Raw genomic sequence first — 17,788 nt, 5'->3', positions numbered from 1 at the left:
GCCCCTGAACAAGGCAGTTAACCTACTGTTCCTAGGCATTGTTCATTGTAAATAAGAATTTGTTCTTAACTGACTTTTAAAAAAAGGGTAAAATAAATTAATGTGCCACAAAACAGAAATTAAGTGGATTTCAACTCATCTTTATTACTTACAGTACATTACATGGGACGTGTAAATTCACTCACAGGAAACGATGAATAAGCATCATGCTCTCCCTCCTCCGTGAAAAGAAATTAGACTGTAGCCAACCACAGCTCACAAAAATAACACATGTACCGAGAGGCGGGACATGCAGCAGACTGACAAACCAGCAATATTTCCCTTTCATTGCTCACTTTGTGACTGACAGGCGCCTGACCTATCAATAGATCACTAGAAGATTCATATTGTTCATTCTAGCTGGAGAAGGCTAAACTGTCTTTTCTGACAAGCGAATTGAAACTTTTAAATGAAAAGAAACCTACTTCATTTATGAAGTGGAAAAAGTAGCCGGCTTACATATTCTGTTATCGGCTATTTAGCCGACGGACGGCGCTTACGGAAAACACTGGAGCACACTGCTGCCTCTGACTCTTTGGTAGGTCTCGGAGAGACTAACTGACTGACTGACTTTTGGGGTCAGAGGAAGCCTCTGTTTGTCCCCTGAGAGAGGACCACTTCACACCTCCCAAGTGAAACCTGAGTAGTACCCTTCTGGTCCCTCTCTCCCGTCCTCTGGTCTATTTATACCCCAGCCTGCACTGGCTCCCCATACCACAGCCTAGTGGGCAGCAGAACTGCCACCACTCTGGAGGAGGAGGAGGCTGTGTGTGCGTTTGTGTGTTTGAGCGTACACGTGCATATGAGTGCGTGTGCGTGGGCTTGAATGCATGCATGTGTGTTTGTGCGTGTGTGCGTGCGGTTGCCATGTGAGTGTGTGTGTCTGGTGAGTGAACGAGCAGGCTGGCTGTGGTGCGTCTGTGTGGGCATAGGCCATGTGTAAGAAGCATGTGTAAGACAGAGAGCGGGTGCTTGAACGACAGGCAAGGCGAGCAGAGGATCAGGATTTGGTCACAGCAGTGAAAGAGAATACTCGCTCATGAAATGCGCAACATTGATAGGAGCCAAGGCTATAGTTCAAACTCCAACTTCATTTGGCTAATTAACCTTCTCTTGCACACTCCATCAGCTAAACACTGAGGGGCGGTTTCCCGGACACCGACCCTCAATTGTTCTTTAACTGAGTTTAAGCTTAGTCGTGGATTAAAAATCCATTTAAATTAAAATCCTCCATTGAGTATGCTTTTTCAGTCCAAGACTAGGCTTAATCTGTGTCTGGGAAACCCCAAAATCCACATAATTGTTCTTACGGCTTGCAATTCACCTTATATGACACCTTCCTTAATACAAATTCTCTTTTTTCCTCTCAGTGAAATACATCAAGGAGATGTCGGCCTTTTTTAAGAACACCTCCCCCGGCGCACCCTTACCCTGGGACTCCCCCCCTGCCACATCACAGAAAGGCGCACACGCCCCTGCCGAGCTGGAGGCCAGGACCATATCGCTGAAAATGTGCCAGGTGACTAGGAAACAGTGCCCCCCGGACACAGAGAACAGGTACTGCGGGTGAAAACCAGTCCCTGAAAACCGGAACATTCGGTTGTTGGGGACTTGGCACAGGCTAATGGGGAACTGAGTTCCACGATGAGAGAGAGTTAGAGAGAGAAACTGGGTACAATGGCTTGTAATCTTGAATTCAGTAAGATGTTCATCAAGTCAAAAGACCCACAAGGCACTCCTTTTGGAATAGAAACGAAGGTCCGTTGGAGGTAACGAGCACCCTACTTCACCTGAAGCAAAGTAGTGCTGCTCTGTTTTATCTCCTTTTTCACAGCAAGTTCTGAGCTCCGTCTGCCGTCCCTGTTGGTTTGACTTTTAGTAGCCTATGACCTGATGAAAATGATTGAAGCTTTGTTTTACTAAGCTTAGTTAAAGGTATGTAGTGGAGCACTAGTGTGTGTCCTACTTCATCTCTCTTTGTATCTCACCTTTGGTATGAAAAATTCAGTCAAAAAGAAGCACACTGGTTTTTGGACACTTGCATTCTCCACAATGAGCTTTATTGGGGCTCAAACCAACGTTTCGGTCAATGTTAACACATTGTGGAGCATACCAGGGGGCTAGTGTTTATTTTTCCAAGTATGAAAGACCTTGAATGACAAATACCCGACAAACTATGTTTAGGTTAGAATCACCTCACGTCAAGTTACCATGACTACTTTGTCCAGAGGTAAAGTGGATGAGAATATTTTCCTTTAATAGTATGTCAATTAATTTGTCACAGGAGGATAGCTAATTGACACTCCTCAACTTCAAGGGTCATCAAAATGTGGATTTTAGTGTATTCACAAGGGACCTGACCACAGTGAATACTGTTTTCTTGTGTTCGTCTCCCCCCTTTCTCTTCTTACCTCTTTTATTTCGCCCCGTCTCTCGCTCTCCCGTCTCTCTCCTCCCCAATTTCTCTCTCTCTTTCTGTCCCCTCTCTTTTCTCCCTCTGTCCCCTCCCCTTCACACAGGTACTTTGAGGTGATCTCGTCCAGCAGAAAGAGCTCAGTGTTCCTGAGGGCCAAGGACCCCGTCATGGCCCAGTCCTGGTACAACGCCATCCAGGTAGGGGTCTTGGGCCTGGTTCCCCGCGTCAGGGATGAGTTGAGGGCTATGCAGGCGGGCCTGGAGGTCAAACACATGGGCTGGATCACTGAACAGGTACAAAGGGTCAAAGGTCACATTTTTGTTTCTGTTTGGTTTTATGCATTTATATGGCAGGCAAGCCTGGGTTCAAATAATATTTCAAATCTTTCAAATACTTTGAGCATTTGCTTTAAGGCTGTTCAGAGGTGCTAAATACTCTCCGCCAGCAAAAACTATTGTTGTGTCTGAGCCCTTAGCGTGCCAGGAGTGCCAGGTGGGCGGGCTTTGCACTTTTGAGACTTTTCTATTTGTTCTATTGCAACAGACAAGCTCAATCAAGCACAGATAAAGTATTTGAAATGATTTCAAATAGTATTTGAACCCAATTACTTAAATTATTCAACCCTAACCAAGAAAGGCCTTTCTATTGGTTTGTCAGCTAATGTGTCCCTTGAGTGTGTTCCAAAGAACATTGGGGGGAATGCATTTTAGGATATACAGTGCATTCGGAAAGTATTCAGACCCATTGACTTCTTCCACATTTTGTTACGTTACAGCCTTAATTTAAAATTGATTAAATTCATTTTTATCCTCATTAATCTACACACAATACATAAAGACAAAGCGAAAAAAGGTTTTTAGATTTTTTTTGCAACGTTATAAAAAAATTAATACAGAAAAACCTTATTCACATAAGTATTCAGACCCTTTGCAATGAGACTCGAAGATTCGAAATTGATCATCCTTGAGATGTTTCTACAACTTGATTGGTAAATTCAATTGATTGGACATGATTTGGAAAAGCACACACCTGTCTATATAAGGTCCCACAGTTGACAGTGCATGTCAGAGCAAAACCAAGCTATGAGGTCGAAGGAATTGTCCGTAGAGCCCCTGAGACAGGATTTTGTTGAGGCACAGATCTGGGTAAGTGTACCAAAATATTTCTGAAGCATTGAAGGTCCCCAAGAACACAGTGTCCTCCATCATTCTTAAATGGAAGAAGTTTGGAACCACCAAGACTCTTCCTAGAGCTGGCCGCCTGGCCAAACTGAGCAATCGGGGGAGAAGGGACTTTGTCAGGGAGGTGACCAAGAACCCAATGGTCACTCTGTGGAGATGGAAGAACCTTTCCATGTGTTTGTTGCCATTCCATTCGCTCCGTTCCAGCCATTATTGTGAGCCATCCTCCCCTCAGCAGCCTTCACTGCCTGGCACCATCCCTACGGTGAAGCATGGGGGATGGGGATGTTTTTCAGCGGCAGGGACTGGGAGACTAGTCAGGATCGAGGGAAAGATGAACGGAGCAGAGAGAGAGAGAGAAGAATGGGAGAAATTCCCCAAATACAGGTGTGCCAAGCTTGTAGCGTTTTTTTTTTATACATTTGCTAATATTTCTAAAAACCTGTTTTTGCTTTGTCATTATGGGGTATTGTGTGTAGGTTGAAGAGGGGGAAAACGATTTAATCAGTTTTAAAATAAAGCTGTAACGTTAACAAAATGTGGAAAAAGTCAAGGGGTCTAAATACTTTACGAATGCACTGTATGTGGAACAAAATCCACAAATAATGTATTTTAATGCGTAACATACATTTGTAAATGTATTTGTAATACATACATTTGTATGGACATTTATTATTTGGCACATTTTTTTTGTTGTTGAAATTCTTCCTATGTATATTTTTCAGCATTTAGCATTTTAGCAATGCGAAAGCTAGATTAGCAATGAACAGAATGAAATACGGAGCGTCTGACTCTAACACTGTGTTCTGTTTAAATGCATTAGCGACTAGCCTAGAAGCAGCCGACTGAAGACTGTACCACATGTCTGTTTAGTTTATTGAAAGCAACTTTCTGTGTTTTCTGAGAATAGGTTTAGCATTAACGTTAGCCTTGTGCTAAGGAGCTGCCAGCTAATAGGTAGTATGTGCCTTAAAAAGGAAAAATAATTAACGTTGTTCAAGGAATGAAACATATAGGGCCGGTTTCCCAGAGACAGACTAAGTCCTGGAATCAGAATTATTTTTATGGAGAATAGCCATAGAGACTGCTTTTTAATTCTGGACTCGGTCCATATTGTTGAAAACCCATCAACAATGTAGTAAAAGCCCTTGATGGACTGAACATTATCATCAAGCACCACAACACATGGAATTTTCCACGAAGAATATATTTCTTTCAATGTTGTAAAGCAGCCTTGCCTACCGTGAATGCTGACAAATCGATACATTTTGGGATGAAAGGAGCGAAATGTAACTGCCCTCAAATTGTCAGAAACTAGACACTCGTTGTTGTTTCTGCTGAATAAATGATGTTGTTACACATTCCCCTTGTTTGTACTTTAGTATGGAATTGAAAATTAATATTTGAACTTAACCTTTTGTCAAAGAAGCATTGGAATATGCGACAGTGTCATCATGACAAAGGGTGGCTATTTGAAGAATCCCAAATATAAAATATAATTTGATTTGTTTAACACTTTTTTGGTTACTACATGATTCCATATGTGTTATTCCATAGTTTTGATGTCTTCACTATTATTCTACAATGTAGAAAATAGTAAAAATAAAGAAAAACCCTTGAATGAGTAGGTGTTCAAAAACTTTTGACCGGTAGTTGTGTTGTGATATTTGATTCAGAAAAAGTGTGTGTGTCTGTCTGTCCTCTCCCCCAAGGCGACCCAGGGTCCAGAGAGACCGGTGCTGGCTCTGCTGACTGAGAGAGACCTGCTGCTATACCCCACCCTGCCTGACACTAAAGACAGCATCAACAGCCCAGTCAAGAGCCACCCACTCATCACAACCAGGTAGGACACACACACACACTATCTAAAACCTTAGCCCCAGGTACACACCAAACATTTCCCCAAAAAGCTACCTTTTCTTAAAGGGACATGCTCTCTTAAAGGGATGAGCAATGGAACCGGGTATGGTGGCCATCTTTGATTTGCCAGTGCTTTCCAGTGCAAATAATGCAGTCAGAACTGGCAGATACAGTACATCACATAAACAGTATTGAAAAGACACTTAGAAAGGTTTAACCTTGCAAGATTTTGTAACTTTAAACCAGTCATGTATAAGTGTGTACGTGCCTGTCACCTAACACATGTGGGAGTGTCACACTGTGTAGGGTTGAAACCAGACAGTCAAATATCCTTCCAGCCAAGTCAGTTAAATGACGAACCACGGCTTAAGATCATTAGGTCAAAAAGTTATTATCTCATCATAACTAGGAGGGACACATTCGCATGTACACACACTACCTTGTTTGCCTGTACTGTATTTAAAGCCAGTCTGTCAAGACATTCTAGCCAAACAGCAAATCATACTTAAACACACCCCAAACTGGGCTATTGGCATACTTAATAATCTTCCATAAATGGCCCATTGTAAATGTTCACGCATGTTGTCATATTAATGTGAAAATGATTAGGAAAACCAGCAAGTTGTGTTTTGGGTTTTCTCCACCCCTCATGGTTCTCTCTCTCATTTTCCACTCTTTCTCTGTTCTCTTTTTTTCTTCTCGCTCTTTCTCTACTTATCCTCTCTCTCCCTCCCTCCCTTCTCTTTCATGTCCTACACTTCCTCTCCCCCCTCACTCCACCCTTTTCTCTCTTCCACCTTCTTACCACCTTTCCCCCTCTATCCCTTCCCTATGCCCCCTTTCTCCATGACATCTCTCTCCCCCTCTCTTACCCTCCCTCTCCCCATCCCCGCCTCCTCCAGACTGGTCCACTCGGGTCCGGGGAAGAGCTCTCCCCTGCTGGATTCGGAGCTCTCCTTTGGGCTGCGCATGGGCACCAAGCAGGGTGTAGAGACCCACGTGTTCCGGGTGAACTCGGCCAAGGAGCTTTCAACCTGGACCCACATGCTGGTGGACGGCTGCCACAACGCCGCAGAGCTCATCCAGGAAGTCACCACAGGTACGGATGAAGGAGTAGCGGTGGAAGTTAGCCTGCTGAGCTAAAGCCTAGGCGAGCTAATGCGAGTCTTCAGGTTTCAGACAAGGTACGGAACGAGGAGCCTCCACCAAGTTAGCCCGCTGAGCATAAGCCTAGGCATGAGCTCGGGAAGTTAACACAAGTCTTCAGGTCTCAAACAGGGTTTCAGTACGGAACCATGCTCGTGTCATGAGGGGTCTGAGACAGGAGGACTTACGTTAGCTCCTTGAGAAAATGTCTAGGCTTTTAGCTCAGAGGGCTAACACGGTCTTCAAAAGTTAATCTGTAGGCCAACTGCAGTGCAGGTAAAAACATTGGGGATTGGAAATGATGCAGACAATTGCATTGACAGAAGCTACAATCTATCTTCAATATTAAAGCTGATCTACCCCCCCCCCCCCAAAAAATACAAAAAAATTAACATTTTGGATGTTACTGCATCTTCAGGGGCATGTTTTAGAAATGTATTTCATTACACTATTATTATTAATTATTTGTATTATTCATTCATTCATTATTCATTATTGCTATTCAACTTGGTGCTTGGCATCACCCTCTGAGAGAGTTTGTCACACTAACGATGTATCGTTGCTGCAGAACAGGTATTTTGAAAAGTAACATTTAAATGCTCCAACTGTAAGTGAATATGTCATCATGGATTCCTGCAAAACAACAGCAGATAGTCTAGCAAAGACCGACAGCAAGTATGTGCAGGTCTGGCTGTTTAAATAGGGAAGTACTGCCCTCTACTGGTTTTGTGGTGTGGTGCAACATATTGTCAATAAAAAGTTACTCATTGCATTCATGGGAGGCAGCCACATCTAAACTGGACCTACAAAATAAATGAATTGCAACTGTCTGCATTCATACTGACTATATGATCAATGTCGGGAAGTATGTCTCATAAGAGCTGTCCTTGTCAATTTTTCAGAGAACAGATCAGTCAATAAACTACTGTACCTTTAGTATTTCGTTTTGTAAGGGGAGTCATGACCGCATTTACAATGTTTAGCAGATGCTTTCATCTAGAACGCCTTACAATAAAAACTTTTAGGGGTGGTTTTCTGGACACAGATTTAGCCTAGTCCTAGGCTAATACGCAAGATCAATGAAGAATCTTCATGAAGAATGAAGAAATTTGTGTCTGGGAAACTGGCCCTTAGTGACCAACCAACCTGTGTTACCCTTTCCCCCCCTGTGGTCCCTGGCAGCCTGCAGCTGGAACGGGAAGGAGTGCAACCTGGGAGTTCACATCGACGAGGGCTTTTCCCTGTTCACCGAGGAGATGGGCATCAGGAAGACGGTGCTCCTCCAGCAGCCCTTCGAGCGCCTGCGCATGTCCTCCGACGACGGCGTGCGCATGATCTTCCTCGACTTCGGAGGGCCCGAGGCGGAGATTGTGAGTTGGACTGACGACTGGTTGGTCGGTTGGTTATTTGTTTGGTTGGTCTGGCTGTCTTTCTTTCTCTCTTTTTCTCCTTCTTTCTCTTTTGTTTACTCTTTCTTTCTCTCGCTTCTACTCTGTCTTTCTCTCTCTCTCTCCCTCATCCATTTTCGTTCACGCCGACATTCTACCCATAGAAAGATTACGCCTCGTAAATGATGCCCTGGACACGAGTAGAGAGGGGTTACATCACCCCTGTTGACTTCAGAGGACGGTCTGTTCCATGTGCAGGTGTTGGGCAAAATTATGAGAAAATAATGGTCCCTACAATATATGAGGATATGGAACAGTCCTTCTCAACAACTGGGTGATGCTTTGCATTTTGTCAACTCAACCGTAACACTGTGAGCTAAGAAGTCCATGCTGCACAGTACAACTTTATTTCACGTAACTTGATGGTAATAGCCTAATAATTGTGTACCAAGGCCAAATTGTGCGCAGGCGCAGCACACATCATGTAATGTAAAGATCATAGAGAAGCATGAGAGGATGTCTACTTTCAAAGGGAGAGGGACATCTCTGTCTGTCTGTCTGTCTGTCTGTCTGTCTGTCTGTCTGTCTGTCTGTCTGTCTGTCTGTCTGTCTGTCTGTCTGTCTGTCTGTCTGTCTGTCTGTCTGTCTGTCTGTCTGTCTGTCTGTCTGTCTGTCTGTCTGTCTGTCTGTCTGTCTGTCTGTGCCAAAGTGAAATAGATAATATACTAAAGTGAAATAAACAATAAAAAATGTACAGTAAACATAAAAGTTCCAAAGGAATAGAGACATTTCAAATGTCATATTATGGCTATATACAGTGTTGTAACGATGTGCAAATAGTTAAAGTACAAAAAGGAAAATAAATAAATATAAATATGGGTTGTATTTACAATGTTTGTTCTTCTCTGGTTGCCCTTTTCTTGTGGCAACATGTCACACATCTTGCTGCTGTAATGGCACACTTTGGTATTTCACCCAATAGATATGGGAGTTTATCAAAATTGGATTTGTTTTCAAATTCTTTTAGGGTCTGTGTAATCTGAGAGAAATATGTGTCTTTAATATGGTCATACATTTGGCAGGTTAGGATGTGCAGCTCAGTTTCCACCTCATTTTGCGGGCAGTGTGCACATAGCCTGTCTTCTCTTGAGAACCAGGTCTGCCTACAGTGGTCTCTCTCAATAGCAAGGCTAGGCTCACTGAGTATGTACATAGTCAAAGCTTTCCTTAATTTTGGGTCAGTCACAGTGGTCAGGTATTCTGCCACTGTATACTCTCTGTTTAGGGCCAAATATAATTCTAGTTAGCTCAGTTTTTTTGTCAATTCTTTCCATTGTGTCATGTAATTCTTTTTGTTTTCTCATGATTTGGTTGGGTCTAATTGTGTTGCTGTCCTGGGGCTCTGTGAGGTCTGTTCGTGTTTGTGAACAGAGCCCAGGACCAGCTTGTCCAGGTTCATCTCTCTGTATGTGATGGCTTTGTTATGGAAGATTTAGAAATCGCTACCTTTTAGGTGATTTTTGGACATTAATGGTTCTTTTCTGTTTTTTGATTATTAGCAGGTATCGGCTTAATTCTGATCTGCATGCATTATTTGGTGTAATACGTTGTACACAGAGGATATTTTTTTGCAGAATTCTGCATGCAGTCGCAATTTGGTGTTTTCCCCATTTTGTGAATTCTTGGTTGGTGAGTGCACCCCAGACCTCACAACCATAAAGGGCAATGGGTTCTATAACTGATTCAAGTATTTTTAGCCAGATCCTTATTAGTATTTTTTTTATTTTATTTTTTTATTTCACCTTTATTTAACCAGGTAGGCTAGTTGAGAACAAGTTCTCATTTGCAACTGCGACCTGGCCAAGATAAAGCATAGCAGTGTGAACAGACAACAACACAGAGTTACACATGGAGTAAACAATAAACAAGTCAATAACATGGTAGAAAAAAAGAGAATCTATATACAATGTGTGCAAAAGGCATGAGGAGGTAGGCAATAAATCGAATAATTACAATTTAGCAGATTAACACTGGAGTGATAAATCATCAGATGATCATGTGCAAGTAGAGATACTGGTGTGCAAAAGAGCAGAAAAGTAAATAAATAAAAGCAGTATGGGGAGTGTGGTAGGTAAATTGGGTGGGCTATATACCGATGGACTATGTACAGCTGCAGCGATCGGTTAGCTGCTCGGATAGCAGATGTTTAAAGTTGTTGAGGGAGATAAAAGTCTCCAACTTCAGGGATTTTTGCAATTCGTTCCAGTCGCAGGCAGCAGAGAACTGGAAGGAAAGGCGTCCAAATGAGGTTTTGGCTTTAGGGATGATCAGTGAGATACACCTGCTGGAGCGCGTGCTACGGGTGGGTGTAGCCATCGTGACCAGTGAACTGAGATAAGGCGGCACTTTACCTAGCATAGCCTTGTAGATGACCTGGAGCCAGTGGGTCTGACGACGAACATGTAGCGAGGGCCAGCCGACTAGGGCATACAGGTCGCAGTGGTGGGTCGTATAAGGTGCTTTAGTAACAAAACGGATGGCACTGTGATAAACTGCATCCAGTTTGCTGAGTAGAGTATTGGAAGCTATTTTGTAGATGACATCGCCGAAGTCGAGGATCGGTAGGATAGTCAGTTTTACTAGGGTAAGTTTGGCGGCGTGAGTGAAGGAGGCTTTGTTGCGAAATAGAAAGCCGACTCTAGATTTGATTTTGGATTGGAGATGTTTGATATGAGTCTGGAAGGAGAGTTTGCAGTCTAGCCAGACACCTAGGTACTTATAGATGTCCACATATTCTAGGTCGGAACCGTCCAGGGTGGTGATGCTAGTCGGGCGTGCGGGTGCAGGCAGCGAACGGTTGAAAAGCATGCATTTGGTTTTACTAGCGTTTAAGAGCAGTTGGAGGCCACGGAAGGAGTGTTGTATGGCATTGAAGCTCGTTTGGAGGTTAGATAGCACAGTGTCCAAGGAAGGGCCAGAAGTATACAGAATGGTGTCGTCTGCGTAGAGGTGGATCAGGGAATCGCCCGCAGCAAGAGCAACATCATTGATATATACAGAGAAAAGAGTCGGCCCGAGAATTGAACCCTGTGGTACCCCCATAGAGACTGCCAGAGGACCGGACAACATGCCCTCCGATTTGACACACTGAACTCTGTCGGAGAAGTGAACCAGGCAAGGCAGTCATTAGAAAAACCGAGGCTACTGAGTCTGCCGATAAGAATATGGTGATTGACAGAGTCGAAAGCCTTGGCCAGGTCGATGAAGACGGCTGCACAGTACTGTCTTTTATCGATGGCGGTTATGATATCGTTTAGTACCTTGAGCGTGGCTGAGGTGCACCCGTGACCGGCTCGGAAACCGGATTGCACAGCGGAGAAGGTACGGTGGGATTCGAGATGGTCAGCGATCTGTTTGTTGACTTGGCTTTTGAAGACCTTAGATAGGCAGGGCAGGATGGATATAGGTCTGTAACAGTTTGGGTCCAGGGTGTCTCCCCCTTTGAAGAGGGGGATGACCGCGGCAGCTTTCCAATCCTTGGGGATCTCAGATGATACGAAGGAGAGGTTGAACAGGCTGGTAATAGGGGGTGCGACAATGGCGGCGGACAGTTTCAGAAATAAGGGGTCCAAATTGTCAAGCCCAGCTGATTTGTATGGGTCCAGGTTTTCCAGCTCTTTCAGAACATCTGCTATCTGGATATGGGTAAAGGAGAAGCTGGGGAGGCTTGGGCGAGTAGCAGCGGGGGGGGGGCGGGGCTGTTGGCCAAGGTTGGAGTCGCCAGGAGGAAGGCATGGCCAGCCATTGAGAAATGCTTGTTGAAGTTTTCGATTATCACGGATTTATCGGTGGTGACCGTGTTACCTAGCCTCAGTGCAGTGGGCAGCTGGGAGGAGGTGCTCTTGTTCTCCATGGACTTTACAGTATCCCAGAACTTTTGGGAGTTAGAGCTACAGGATGCAAATTTCTGCTTGAAAAAGCTGGCCTTTGCTTTCCTGACTGACTGCGTGTATTGGTTCCTGACTTCCCTGAACAGTTGCATATCGCGGGGGCTCTTCGATGCTATTGCAGTTCGCCACAGGATGTTTTTGTGCTGGTCGAGGGCAGTCAGGTCTGGAGTGAACCAAGGGCTATATCTGTTCTTAGTTCTGCATTTTTTGAACGGAGCATGCTTGTCTAATATGGTGAGGAAGTAACTTTTAAAGAATGACCAGGCATACTCAACTGACGGGATGAGGTCAATATCCTTCCAGGGTACCCGGGCCAGGTCGATTAAAAAGGCCTGCTCGCAGAAGTGTTTTAGGGAGCGTTTGACAGTGATGAGGGGTGGTCGTTTGACCGCAGACCCGTAGCGGATACAGGCAATGAGGCAGTGATCGCTGAGATCTTGATTGAAGACAGCAGAGGTGTATTTGGAGGGCAAGTTGGTCAGGATAATGTCTATTAGGGTGCCCATGTTTACGGATTTAGGGTTGTACCTGGTGGGTTCCTTGATGATTTGTGTGAGATTGAGGGCATCAAGCTTAGATTGTAGGACTGCCGGGGTGTTAAGCATATCCCAGTTTAGGTCACCTAACAGAACAAACTCTGAAGCTAGATGGGGAGCGATCAATTCACAGATGGTGTCCAGGGCACAGCTGGGAGCTGAGGGGGGTCGGTAGCAGGCGGCAACCGTGAGAGACTTATTTCTGGAGAGATTAATTTTTAAAATTAGAAGTTCGAACTGTTTGGGCACAGACCTGGAAAGTATGACAGAACTTTGCAGGCTATCTCTGCAGTAGATTGCAACTCCTCCCCCTTTGGCAGTTCTATCTTGACGGAAAGTGTTATAGTTGGGTATGGAAATCTCAGAATTTTTGGTGGCCTTCCTAAGCCAGGATTCATACACGGCAAGGACATCAGGGTTGGCAGAGTGTGCTAAAGCGGTGAGTAAGACAAACTTAGGGAGGAGGCTTCTGATGTTGACATGCATGAGGCCAAGGCTTTTTCGGTCACAGAAGTCAACAAATGAGGGTGCCTGGGGACATGCAGGGCCTGGGTTTACCTCCACATCACCCGAGGAACAGAGGAGTAGTAGGATGAGGGTGCGGCTAAAGGCTATCAAAACTGGTCGCCTAGAGCGTTGGGGACAAGGAATAAAAGGAGCAGATTTATGGGCGTGGTAGAATAGATTCTGGGCATAATGTGCAGACAGGGGTATGGTGGGGCACGGGTACAGCGGAGGCAAGCCCAGGCACTGGGTGATGATAAGAGAGGTTGTATCTCTGGACATGCTGGTCTCAATGGGTGAGGTCACCGCATGTGTGGGAGGTGGGACAAAGGAGGTATCATTGCAAACCAAAACAATGATAACTAGCCTGAACAACAGTATACAAGGCATATTGATATTTGAGAGAGACATACAGTAAGGCATAAAGTGATTGCAGGTCTTGATTGGGAGAGCTAGCTAAAACAACAGGTGAGATAACAGCAGCTAGTCAGCTAACACAGGAACAGCAGGTAAAAATGGCGACGACTAGGCAGAGAGGGTCGGATTAACTACACACAGAGCCTGAGTTAAAACACAGAGCCGACAGATAAAACACAAATAAACAGAATGGAGTACCGTGAATTAATGGACAGTCCGGCAGGCATCAGCTATGTAGCCAAGTGATCATAGTGTCCAGGGGGCAGCCGTGGATGGAGCAGGGAAGCCGCCACTAAGCTAGCACGCGGCGTTTAAAGTTAGTAGCCCGGGGGGTGGTCTGCTCAGACGGAGGGGGTCTGCTCAGACGGAGGCCGGTTGAGGGCACAGCGGATGGGGTATTCGTCTGCAGACCAGACGTGGTCGTGTCGACAGAGAATCCAAGCCGGATGGCGATGGCGAAAGAGAGGTTGTGATTGTAGAATTGTGTTTGCTAACTGGTGCTAGCTTCGTGGCAGTGGCGCTAGCTGCGCTAGCTGCAAGCTAGCTGTGAGGATCAGAAGTAGTGGCTCAGGGATTACGGCAGGAATCCGGCGTTGTTGTCGAGAGACAGTCCGATGCTGGTAAATTGGTGAGTAATATCCAGGCTAATAACAGGGCTGGTGTCTGTGCAGAAGGTAAAAGCTGCTAGCAGCGGCTAAAAATGGCTAAATAGCTTGTAGCTGATTAGCTGGTTAGCTACTGGGGGTTCTTGAATGTGTTCCAAAGTTAAAAAATAATAGCGATTCCGTATCACATTGGGTGAGGTAGGTTACCGGAAGGTATAATCAAATTAATAATCGAAAAGAGATAGAAAAAAAAAAGTTAAATATATACAAGAAATACGAAAAAATACAAACGTACACGAGAGGACTAAACAAACACGTCTACACTGCTACGCCATCTTGGAACGAAAATGTCGAATTTTATGTCGAATTTTATGTTCCTTTTGATGGCGTAGAAAGCCATTCTTGCCTTCTCTCTCAGATCGTTCACAGCTTTGTGGAAGTTACCTGTTTAGGCTGAGGTATGTAGATGTTTAGTCCGAGGTATGTATAGTTTTTTGTGTGCTCTAGGGCAATGGTGTCTAGATATAATTTGTATTTGTGGTCCTGGCAACTGGACCTTTTTTGGAACATCATTATTCATATTTTTGTCTTACTGAGATTTACTATCAGGGCCCATGTCTGACAGAATCTGTGCAGAATATCTACGTGCTGCCGTAGGCCCTCCTTGTTTGGGGACAGAAGCACCAGATCATCAGCAAACAGAAGACATTTGACTTCAGATTCTAGTAGGGTGAGGCTGTGTACTGCAGACTGTTCTAGTGCCCTCGCCAATTCTTTGGTATACAGTGCATTCGAAAAGTATTCAGACCCCTTTAATTTTTCCCCAAAAATGTACGTTACAGCATTATTCTAAAAATTATTAAATAGTTGTTTTCCCTCATCAATCTACACACAATACCCCATAATGACAAAACACATTTTTTTTTTTTGCAAAAACTTCATAATATTCAAACCCTTTACTCAGTATTTTGTTGAAGCGATTACAGCCTCGAGTCTTCTTGGGATGATGCTACAATCTTGGAACACCTGTATTTGGGGAGTTTCTTCCATTCTCCTCTGCAAATCTTCTCAAGCTCTGTCAGGTTGGATGGGGAGCATCGCTGCACAGCTATTTTCAGGTCTCTCCAGAGATGTTCGATTGGGTTCAAGTCCGGGCTCTGGCTGGGCCACTCAAGGACATCCAGAGACTTGTCCCGAAGCCACTCCTGCATTGTCTTGGCTGTGTGCTTAGGGTTGTTGTCCTGTTGGAAGGTGAACCTTCGCCCCAGTCTGAGGTCTTGAGTGCTGTGGAGCAGGTTTTCATCAAGGAACTCTCTGTACTTTGCTCTGTTCATCTTTGCCTCGATCCTGACTAGTCTCCCAGTCCCCACCACTGAAAAACATCCCCACATCATGATGCTGCCACCACCATGCTTCACTGTAGGGATGGTGCCCGGTTTCCTCCACATGTGACGCTTGGCATTCAGCACAAATAATCTTGGTTTCATCAGGCCAGAGAATCTTGTTTCTCATGGTCTGAGAGTCCTTTAGTGCCTTTTGGGAAACTCCAAGTGGTCTACCACGTTCCTTTTTACTGAGGAGTGGCTTCCGTCTGGCCACTCAACCATAAAGGCTTGATTGGTGGAGTGCTGCAGAGATTGTTGTCCTTCTGGAAGGTTCTCCCATCTCCACAGAGGAACTCTGGAGTTCTGTCAGAGTGACCATTGGGTTCTTGGTCACCTCCCTGACCAAAGCCCTTCTCTCACGTTTGCTCAGTTTGGCCGGGCGGCCGGCCAGCTCTAGGAATAGTCTTGGTGCTTCCAAACTTGTTCCATTTAACCTTTTTCACATGTGAGTTCCAAATATCTCTATCGTTCGCCCCAGTGTTTTTTTTATTCACATGATGTCAGATTGCGCTCACTGTTCCAAAATGTGATTGTTACACAACAGGACAGTTCATCTGCACTGCCCTCAAACCAAGGCACGCAGCCTGTATATACTTATAAGTTGTTTCATCTTGTCAATTTCAAATGATTTTCTAACAAGTTTAGTTTTCTAACAACAGTTTGATTTGAGGTGTGTTCCGCCTCCTCATTAATTCACATAAAATTAGGCCATTTCACTTTTGCGGACAATTTATTTTTGAGGCATTACTGACCCGGACAAACTTCCCCAAGCACTTCCCAATTGTTTCTGTAGACATTTGCGCATCTCCAGTCAGAACAAGACCTGCACACACGTGTTCACATTTTCCGTCTGGTGCCCACATCGCATTCATCGTTGTTTTCATTAATACATGATCATTGGAAATGTATCCGTTTCTATCAAAGTAAGTGCCTTATTATGTTATAATAGTTTCTGTATGTCGTGTTATGTCGTTTCTACTGTAGCTCACTGTGTGTATGGAGCATAATATTTTTGTGTTTATCCCTTATAACCGCGGACACGCGAGGTAACGTTACTAATTTCATAACCTTATGGTCTTCTATTCAATTGTGCTATTAGCTCCGTAAAACAATGCTAATTGCGTCAGAGAAGTACTTTCAGAAACCACACACACAAACAAACATTATTTGCCAATATCATAACTGGAACTGGGCATCTTTGGAGCTGGAGATTGAGGCCAGCTTTTGTATGCTAGCGTACACTCCTGAACAGTTTTACTGGATGAAAACACAGCAAGAAAACACATAGGCCAATATGTTGAACAACAACAACAAAAACTTGTTTTACTGAAGGAGAAAAAAAACGGAATATGCATCACCCATAATTCATATTCATGCAGTGAATGAACAACAACTGCATTTCCACCCCCCCACCTCTAAAGGCATAGTATCACGGCAGGTCACCTGTCAAGTCACCCGTCAGGTCAGTCAGTCACTTATTGCTGCAGATGTACTCAATAGTGCTTGAGCATATGATACTCCCCAAAGCATGGTGAAACACATAGAGGTGTGTCACAAGCTAAGCACATGTACTTTGTCAACCTCCTCTGCTTACTTCTCCTGGTGCCAGACAGGCAGACTTTGCAGTACCTCCGTGTGTGACTACTTTGAGCAGCAGTTTGAGGGGAAAATGCTGTGCAGTGAGGCGTAGGGGATTGTCCGCAGCAGGACGGCCCCCAGTGGATGGGCGCCGAGGGGTGTGGTGCTCCTCCAGCAGCTTTCTCATGAGGTTCTCTCTGTACTTTTGGTAGGTAATTACTTTACCTATGGGGGAGAGAGAGTGGGGAGGATGAGGGAAGGGAGAGGATGATGAGGCAGTGGGAAGGTGGGTGAGATATTGTCACTATAATTGCATAATGGAACTGTATGTGATTTGTATGTTAACTGTACGTCCAATTACAAAAAATACCTTGTTCAGTAATCATCTCACATGCTAGTTGGTGGTGAACTATGTGGCCGTTGAGGGCAGCAGTGTCGATCAGATGGAAAAATATCTTCTTATACCACTTGGTAGTTTTCCAAGTGCATTCCACAAAGCTGTTTATCATGTCCGCCTTATCCACTGCCCCCATTTTGAGGTTATAGTCAAGCACACAGTCTGTTTTTTTTATTTTCTCTATCCCATCAGGTGGTCCACCTTCCCTGTGACCAACATGGTTGCTGTATGGACAGTGGAGAGGACATGGATGTCTCATTTGTCATGCCACTTTACTGCCAGCTTTTGACCGTTCTCCTTGAACTCCACCTCCCCTCTCTGCATCATCCTGCATCCGAATTCTGGCACCCACTTCCTGTTCGACCTAACTGTGCCACAGGCCCCTG

The 17,788-nt window shown here is 44.6% G+C and overlaps 1 protein-coding gene across 1 annotated transcript in view; it reads left to right on the top strand.

Annotated features, from left to right (window-relative positions):
* The window catches only part of LOC120026486 (alpha-1-syntrophin-like), a 63,264-nt gene that overhangs the window by 33,858 nt on the left and 11,618 nt on the right, over positions 1-17,788 (top strand). Inside the window, exons 3-7 of the mRNA XM_038971368.1 lie at positions 1,410-1,596; positions 2,559-2,748; positions 5,349-5,479; positions 6,399-6,595; positions 7,825-8,012. Of these exons, the coding sequence (XP_038827296.1) occupies positions 1,410-1,596; positions 2,559-2,748; positions 5,349-5,479; positions 6,399-6,595; positions 7,825-8,012 (893 nt within the window). The remainder of the gene's footprint in view (positions 1-1,409; positions 1,597-2,558; positions 2,749-5,348; positions 5,480-6,398; positions 6,596-7,824; positions 8,013-17,788) is intronic.

The sequence above is a fragment of the Salvelinus namaycush genome, chromosome 2 (assembly GCF_016432855.1).
Source record: "Salvelinus namaycush isolate Seneca chromosome 2, SaNama_1.0, whole genome shotgun sequence".
Classification (NCBI taxonomy): Eukaryota; Metazoa; Chordata; class Actinopteri; order Salmoniformes; family Salmonidae; genus Salvelinus; species Salvelinus namaycush.
This window is presented reverse-complemented; position numbering and strand designations above follow the sequence as displayed.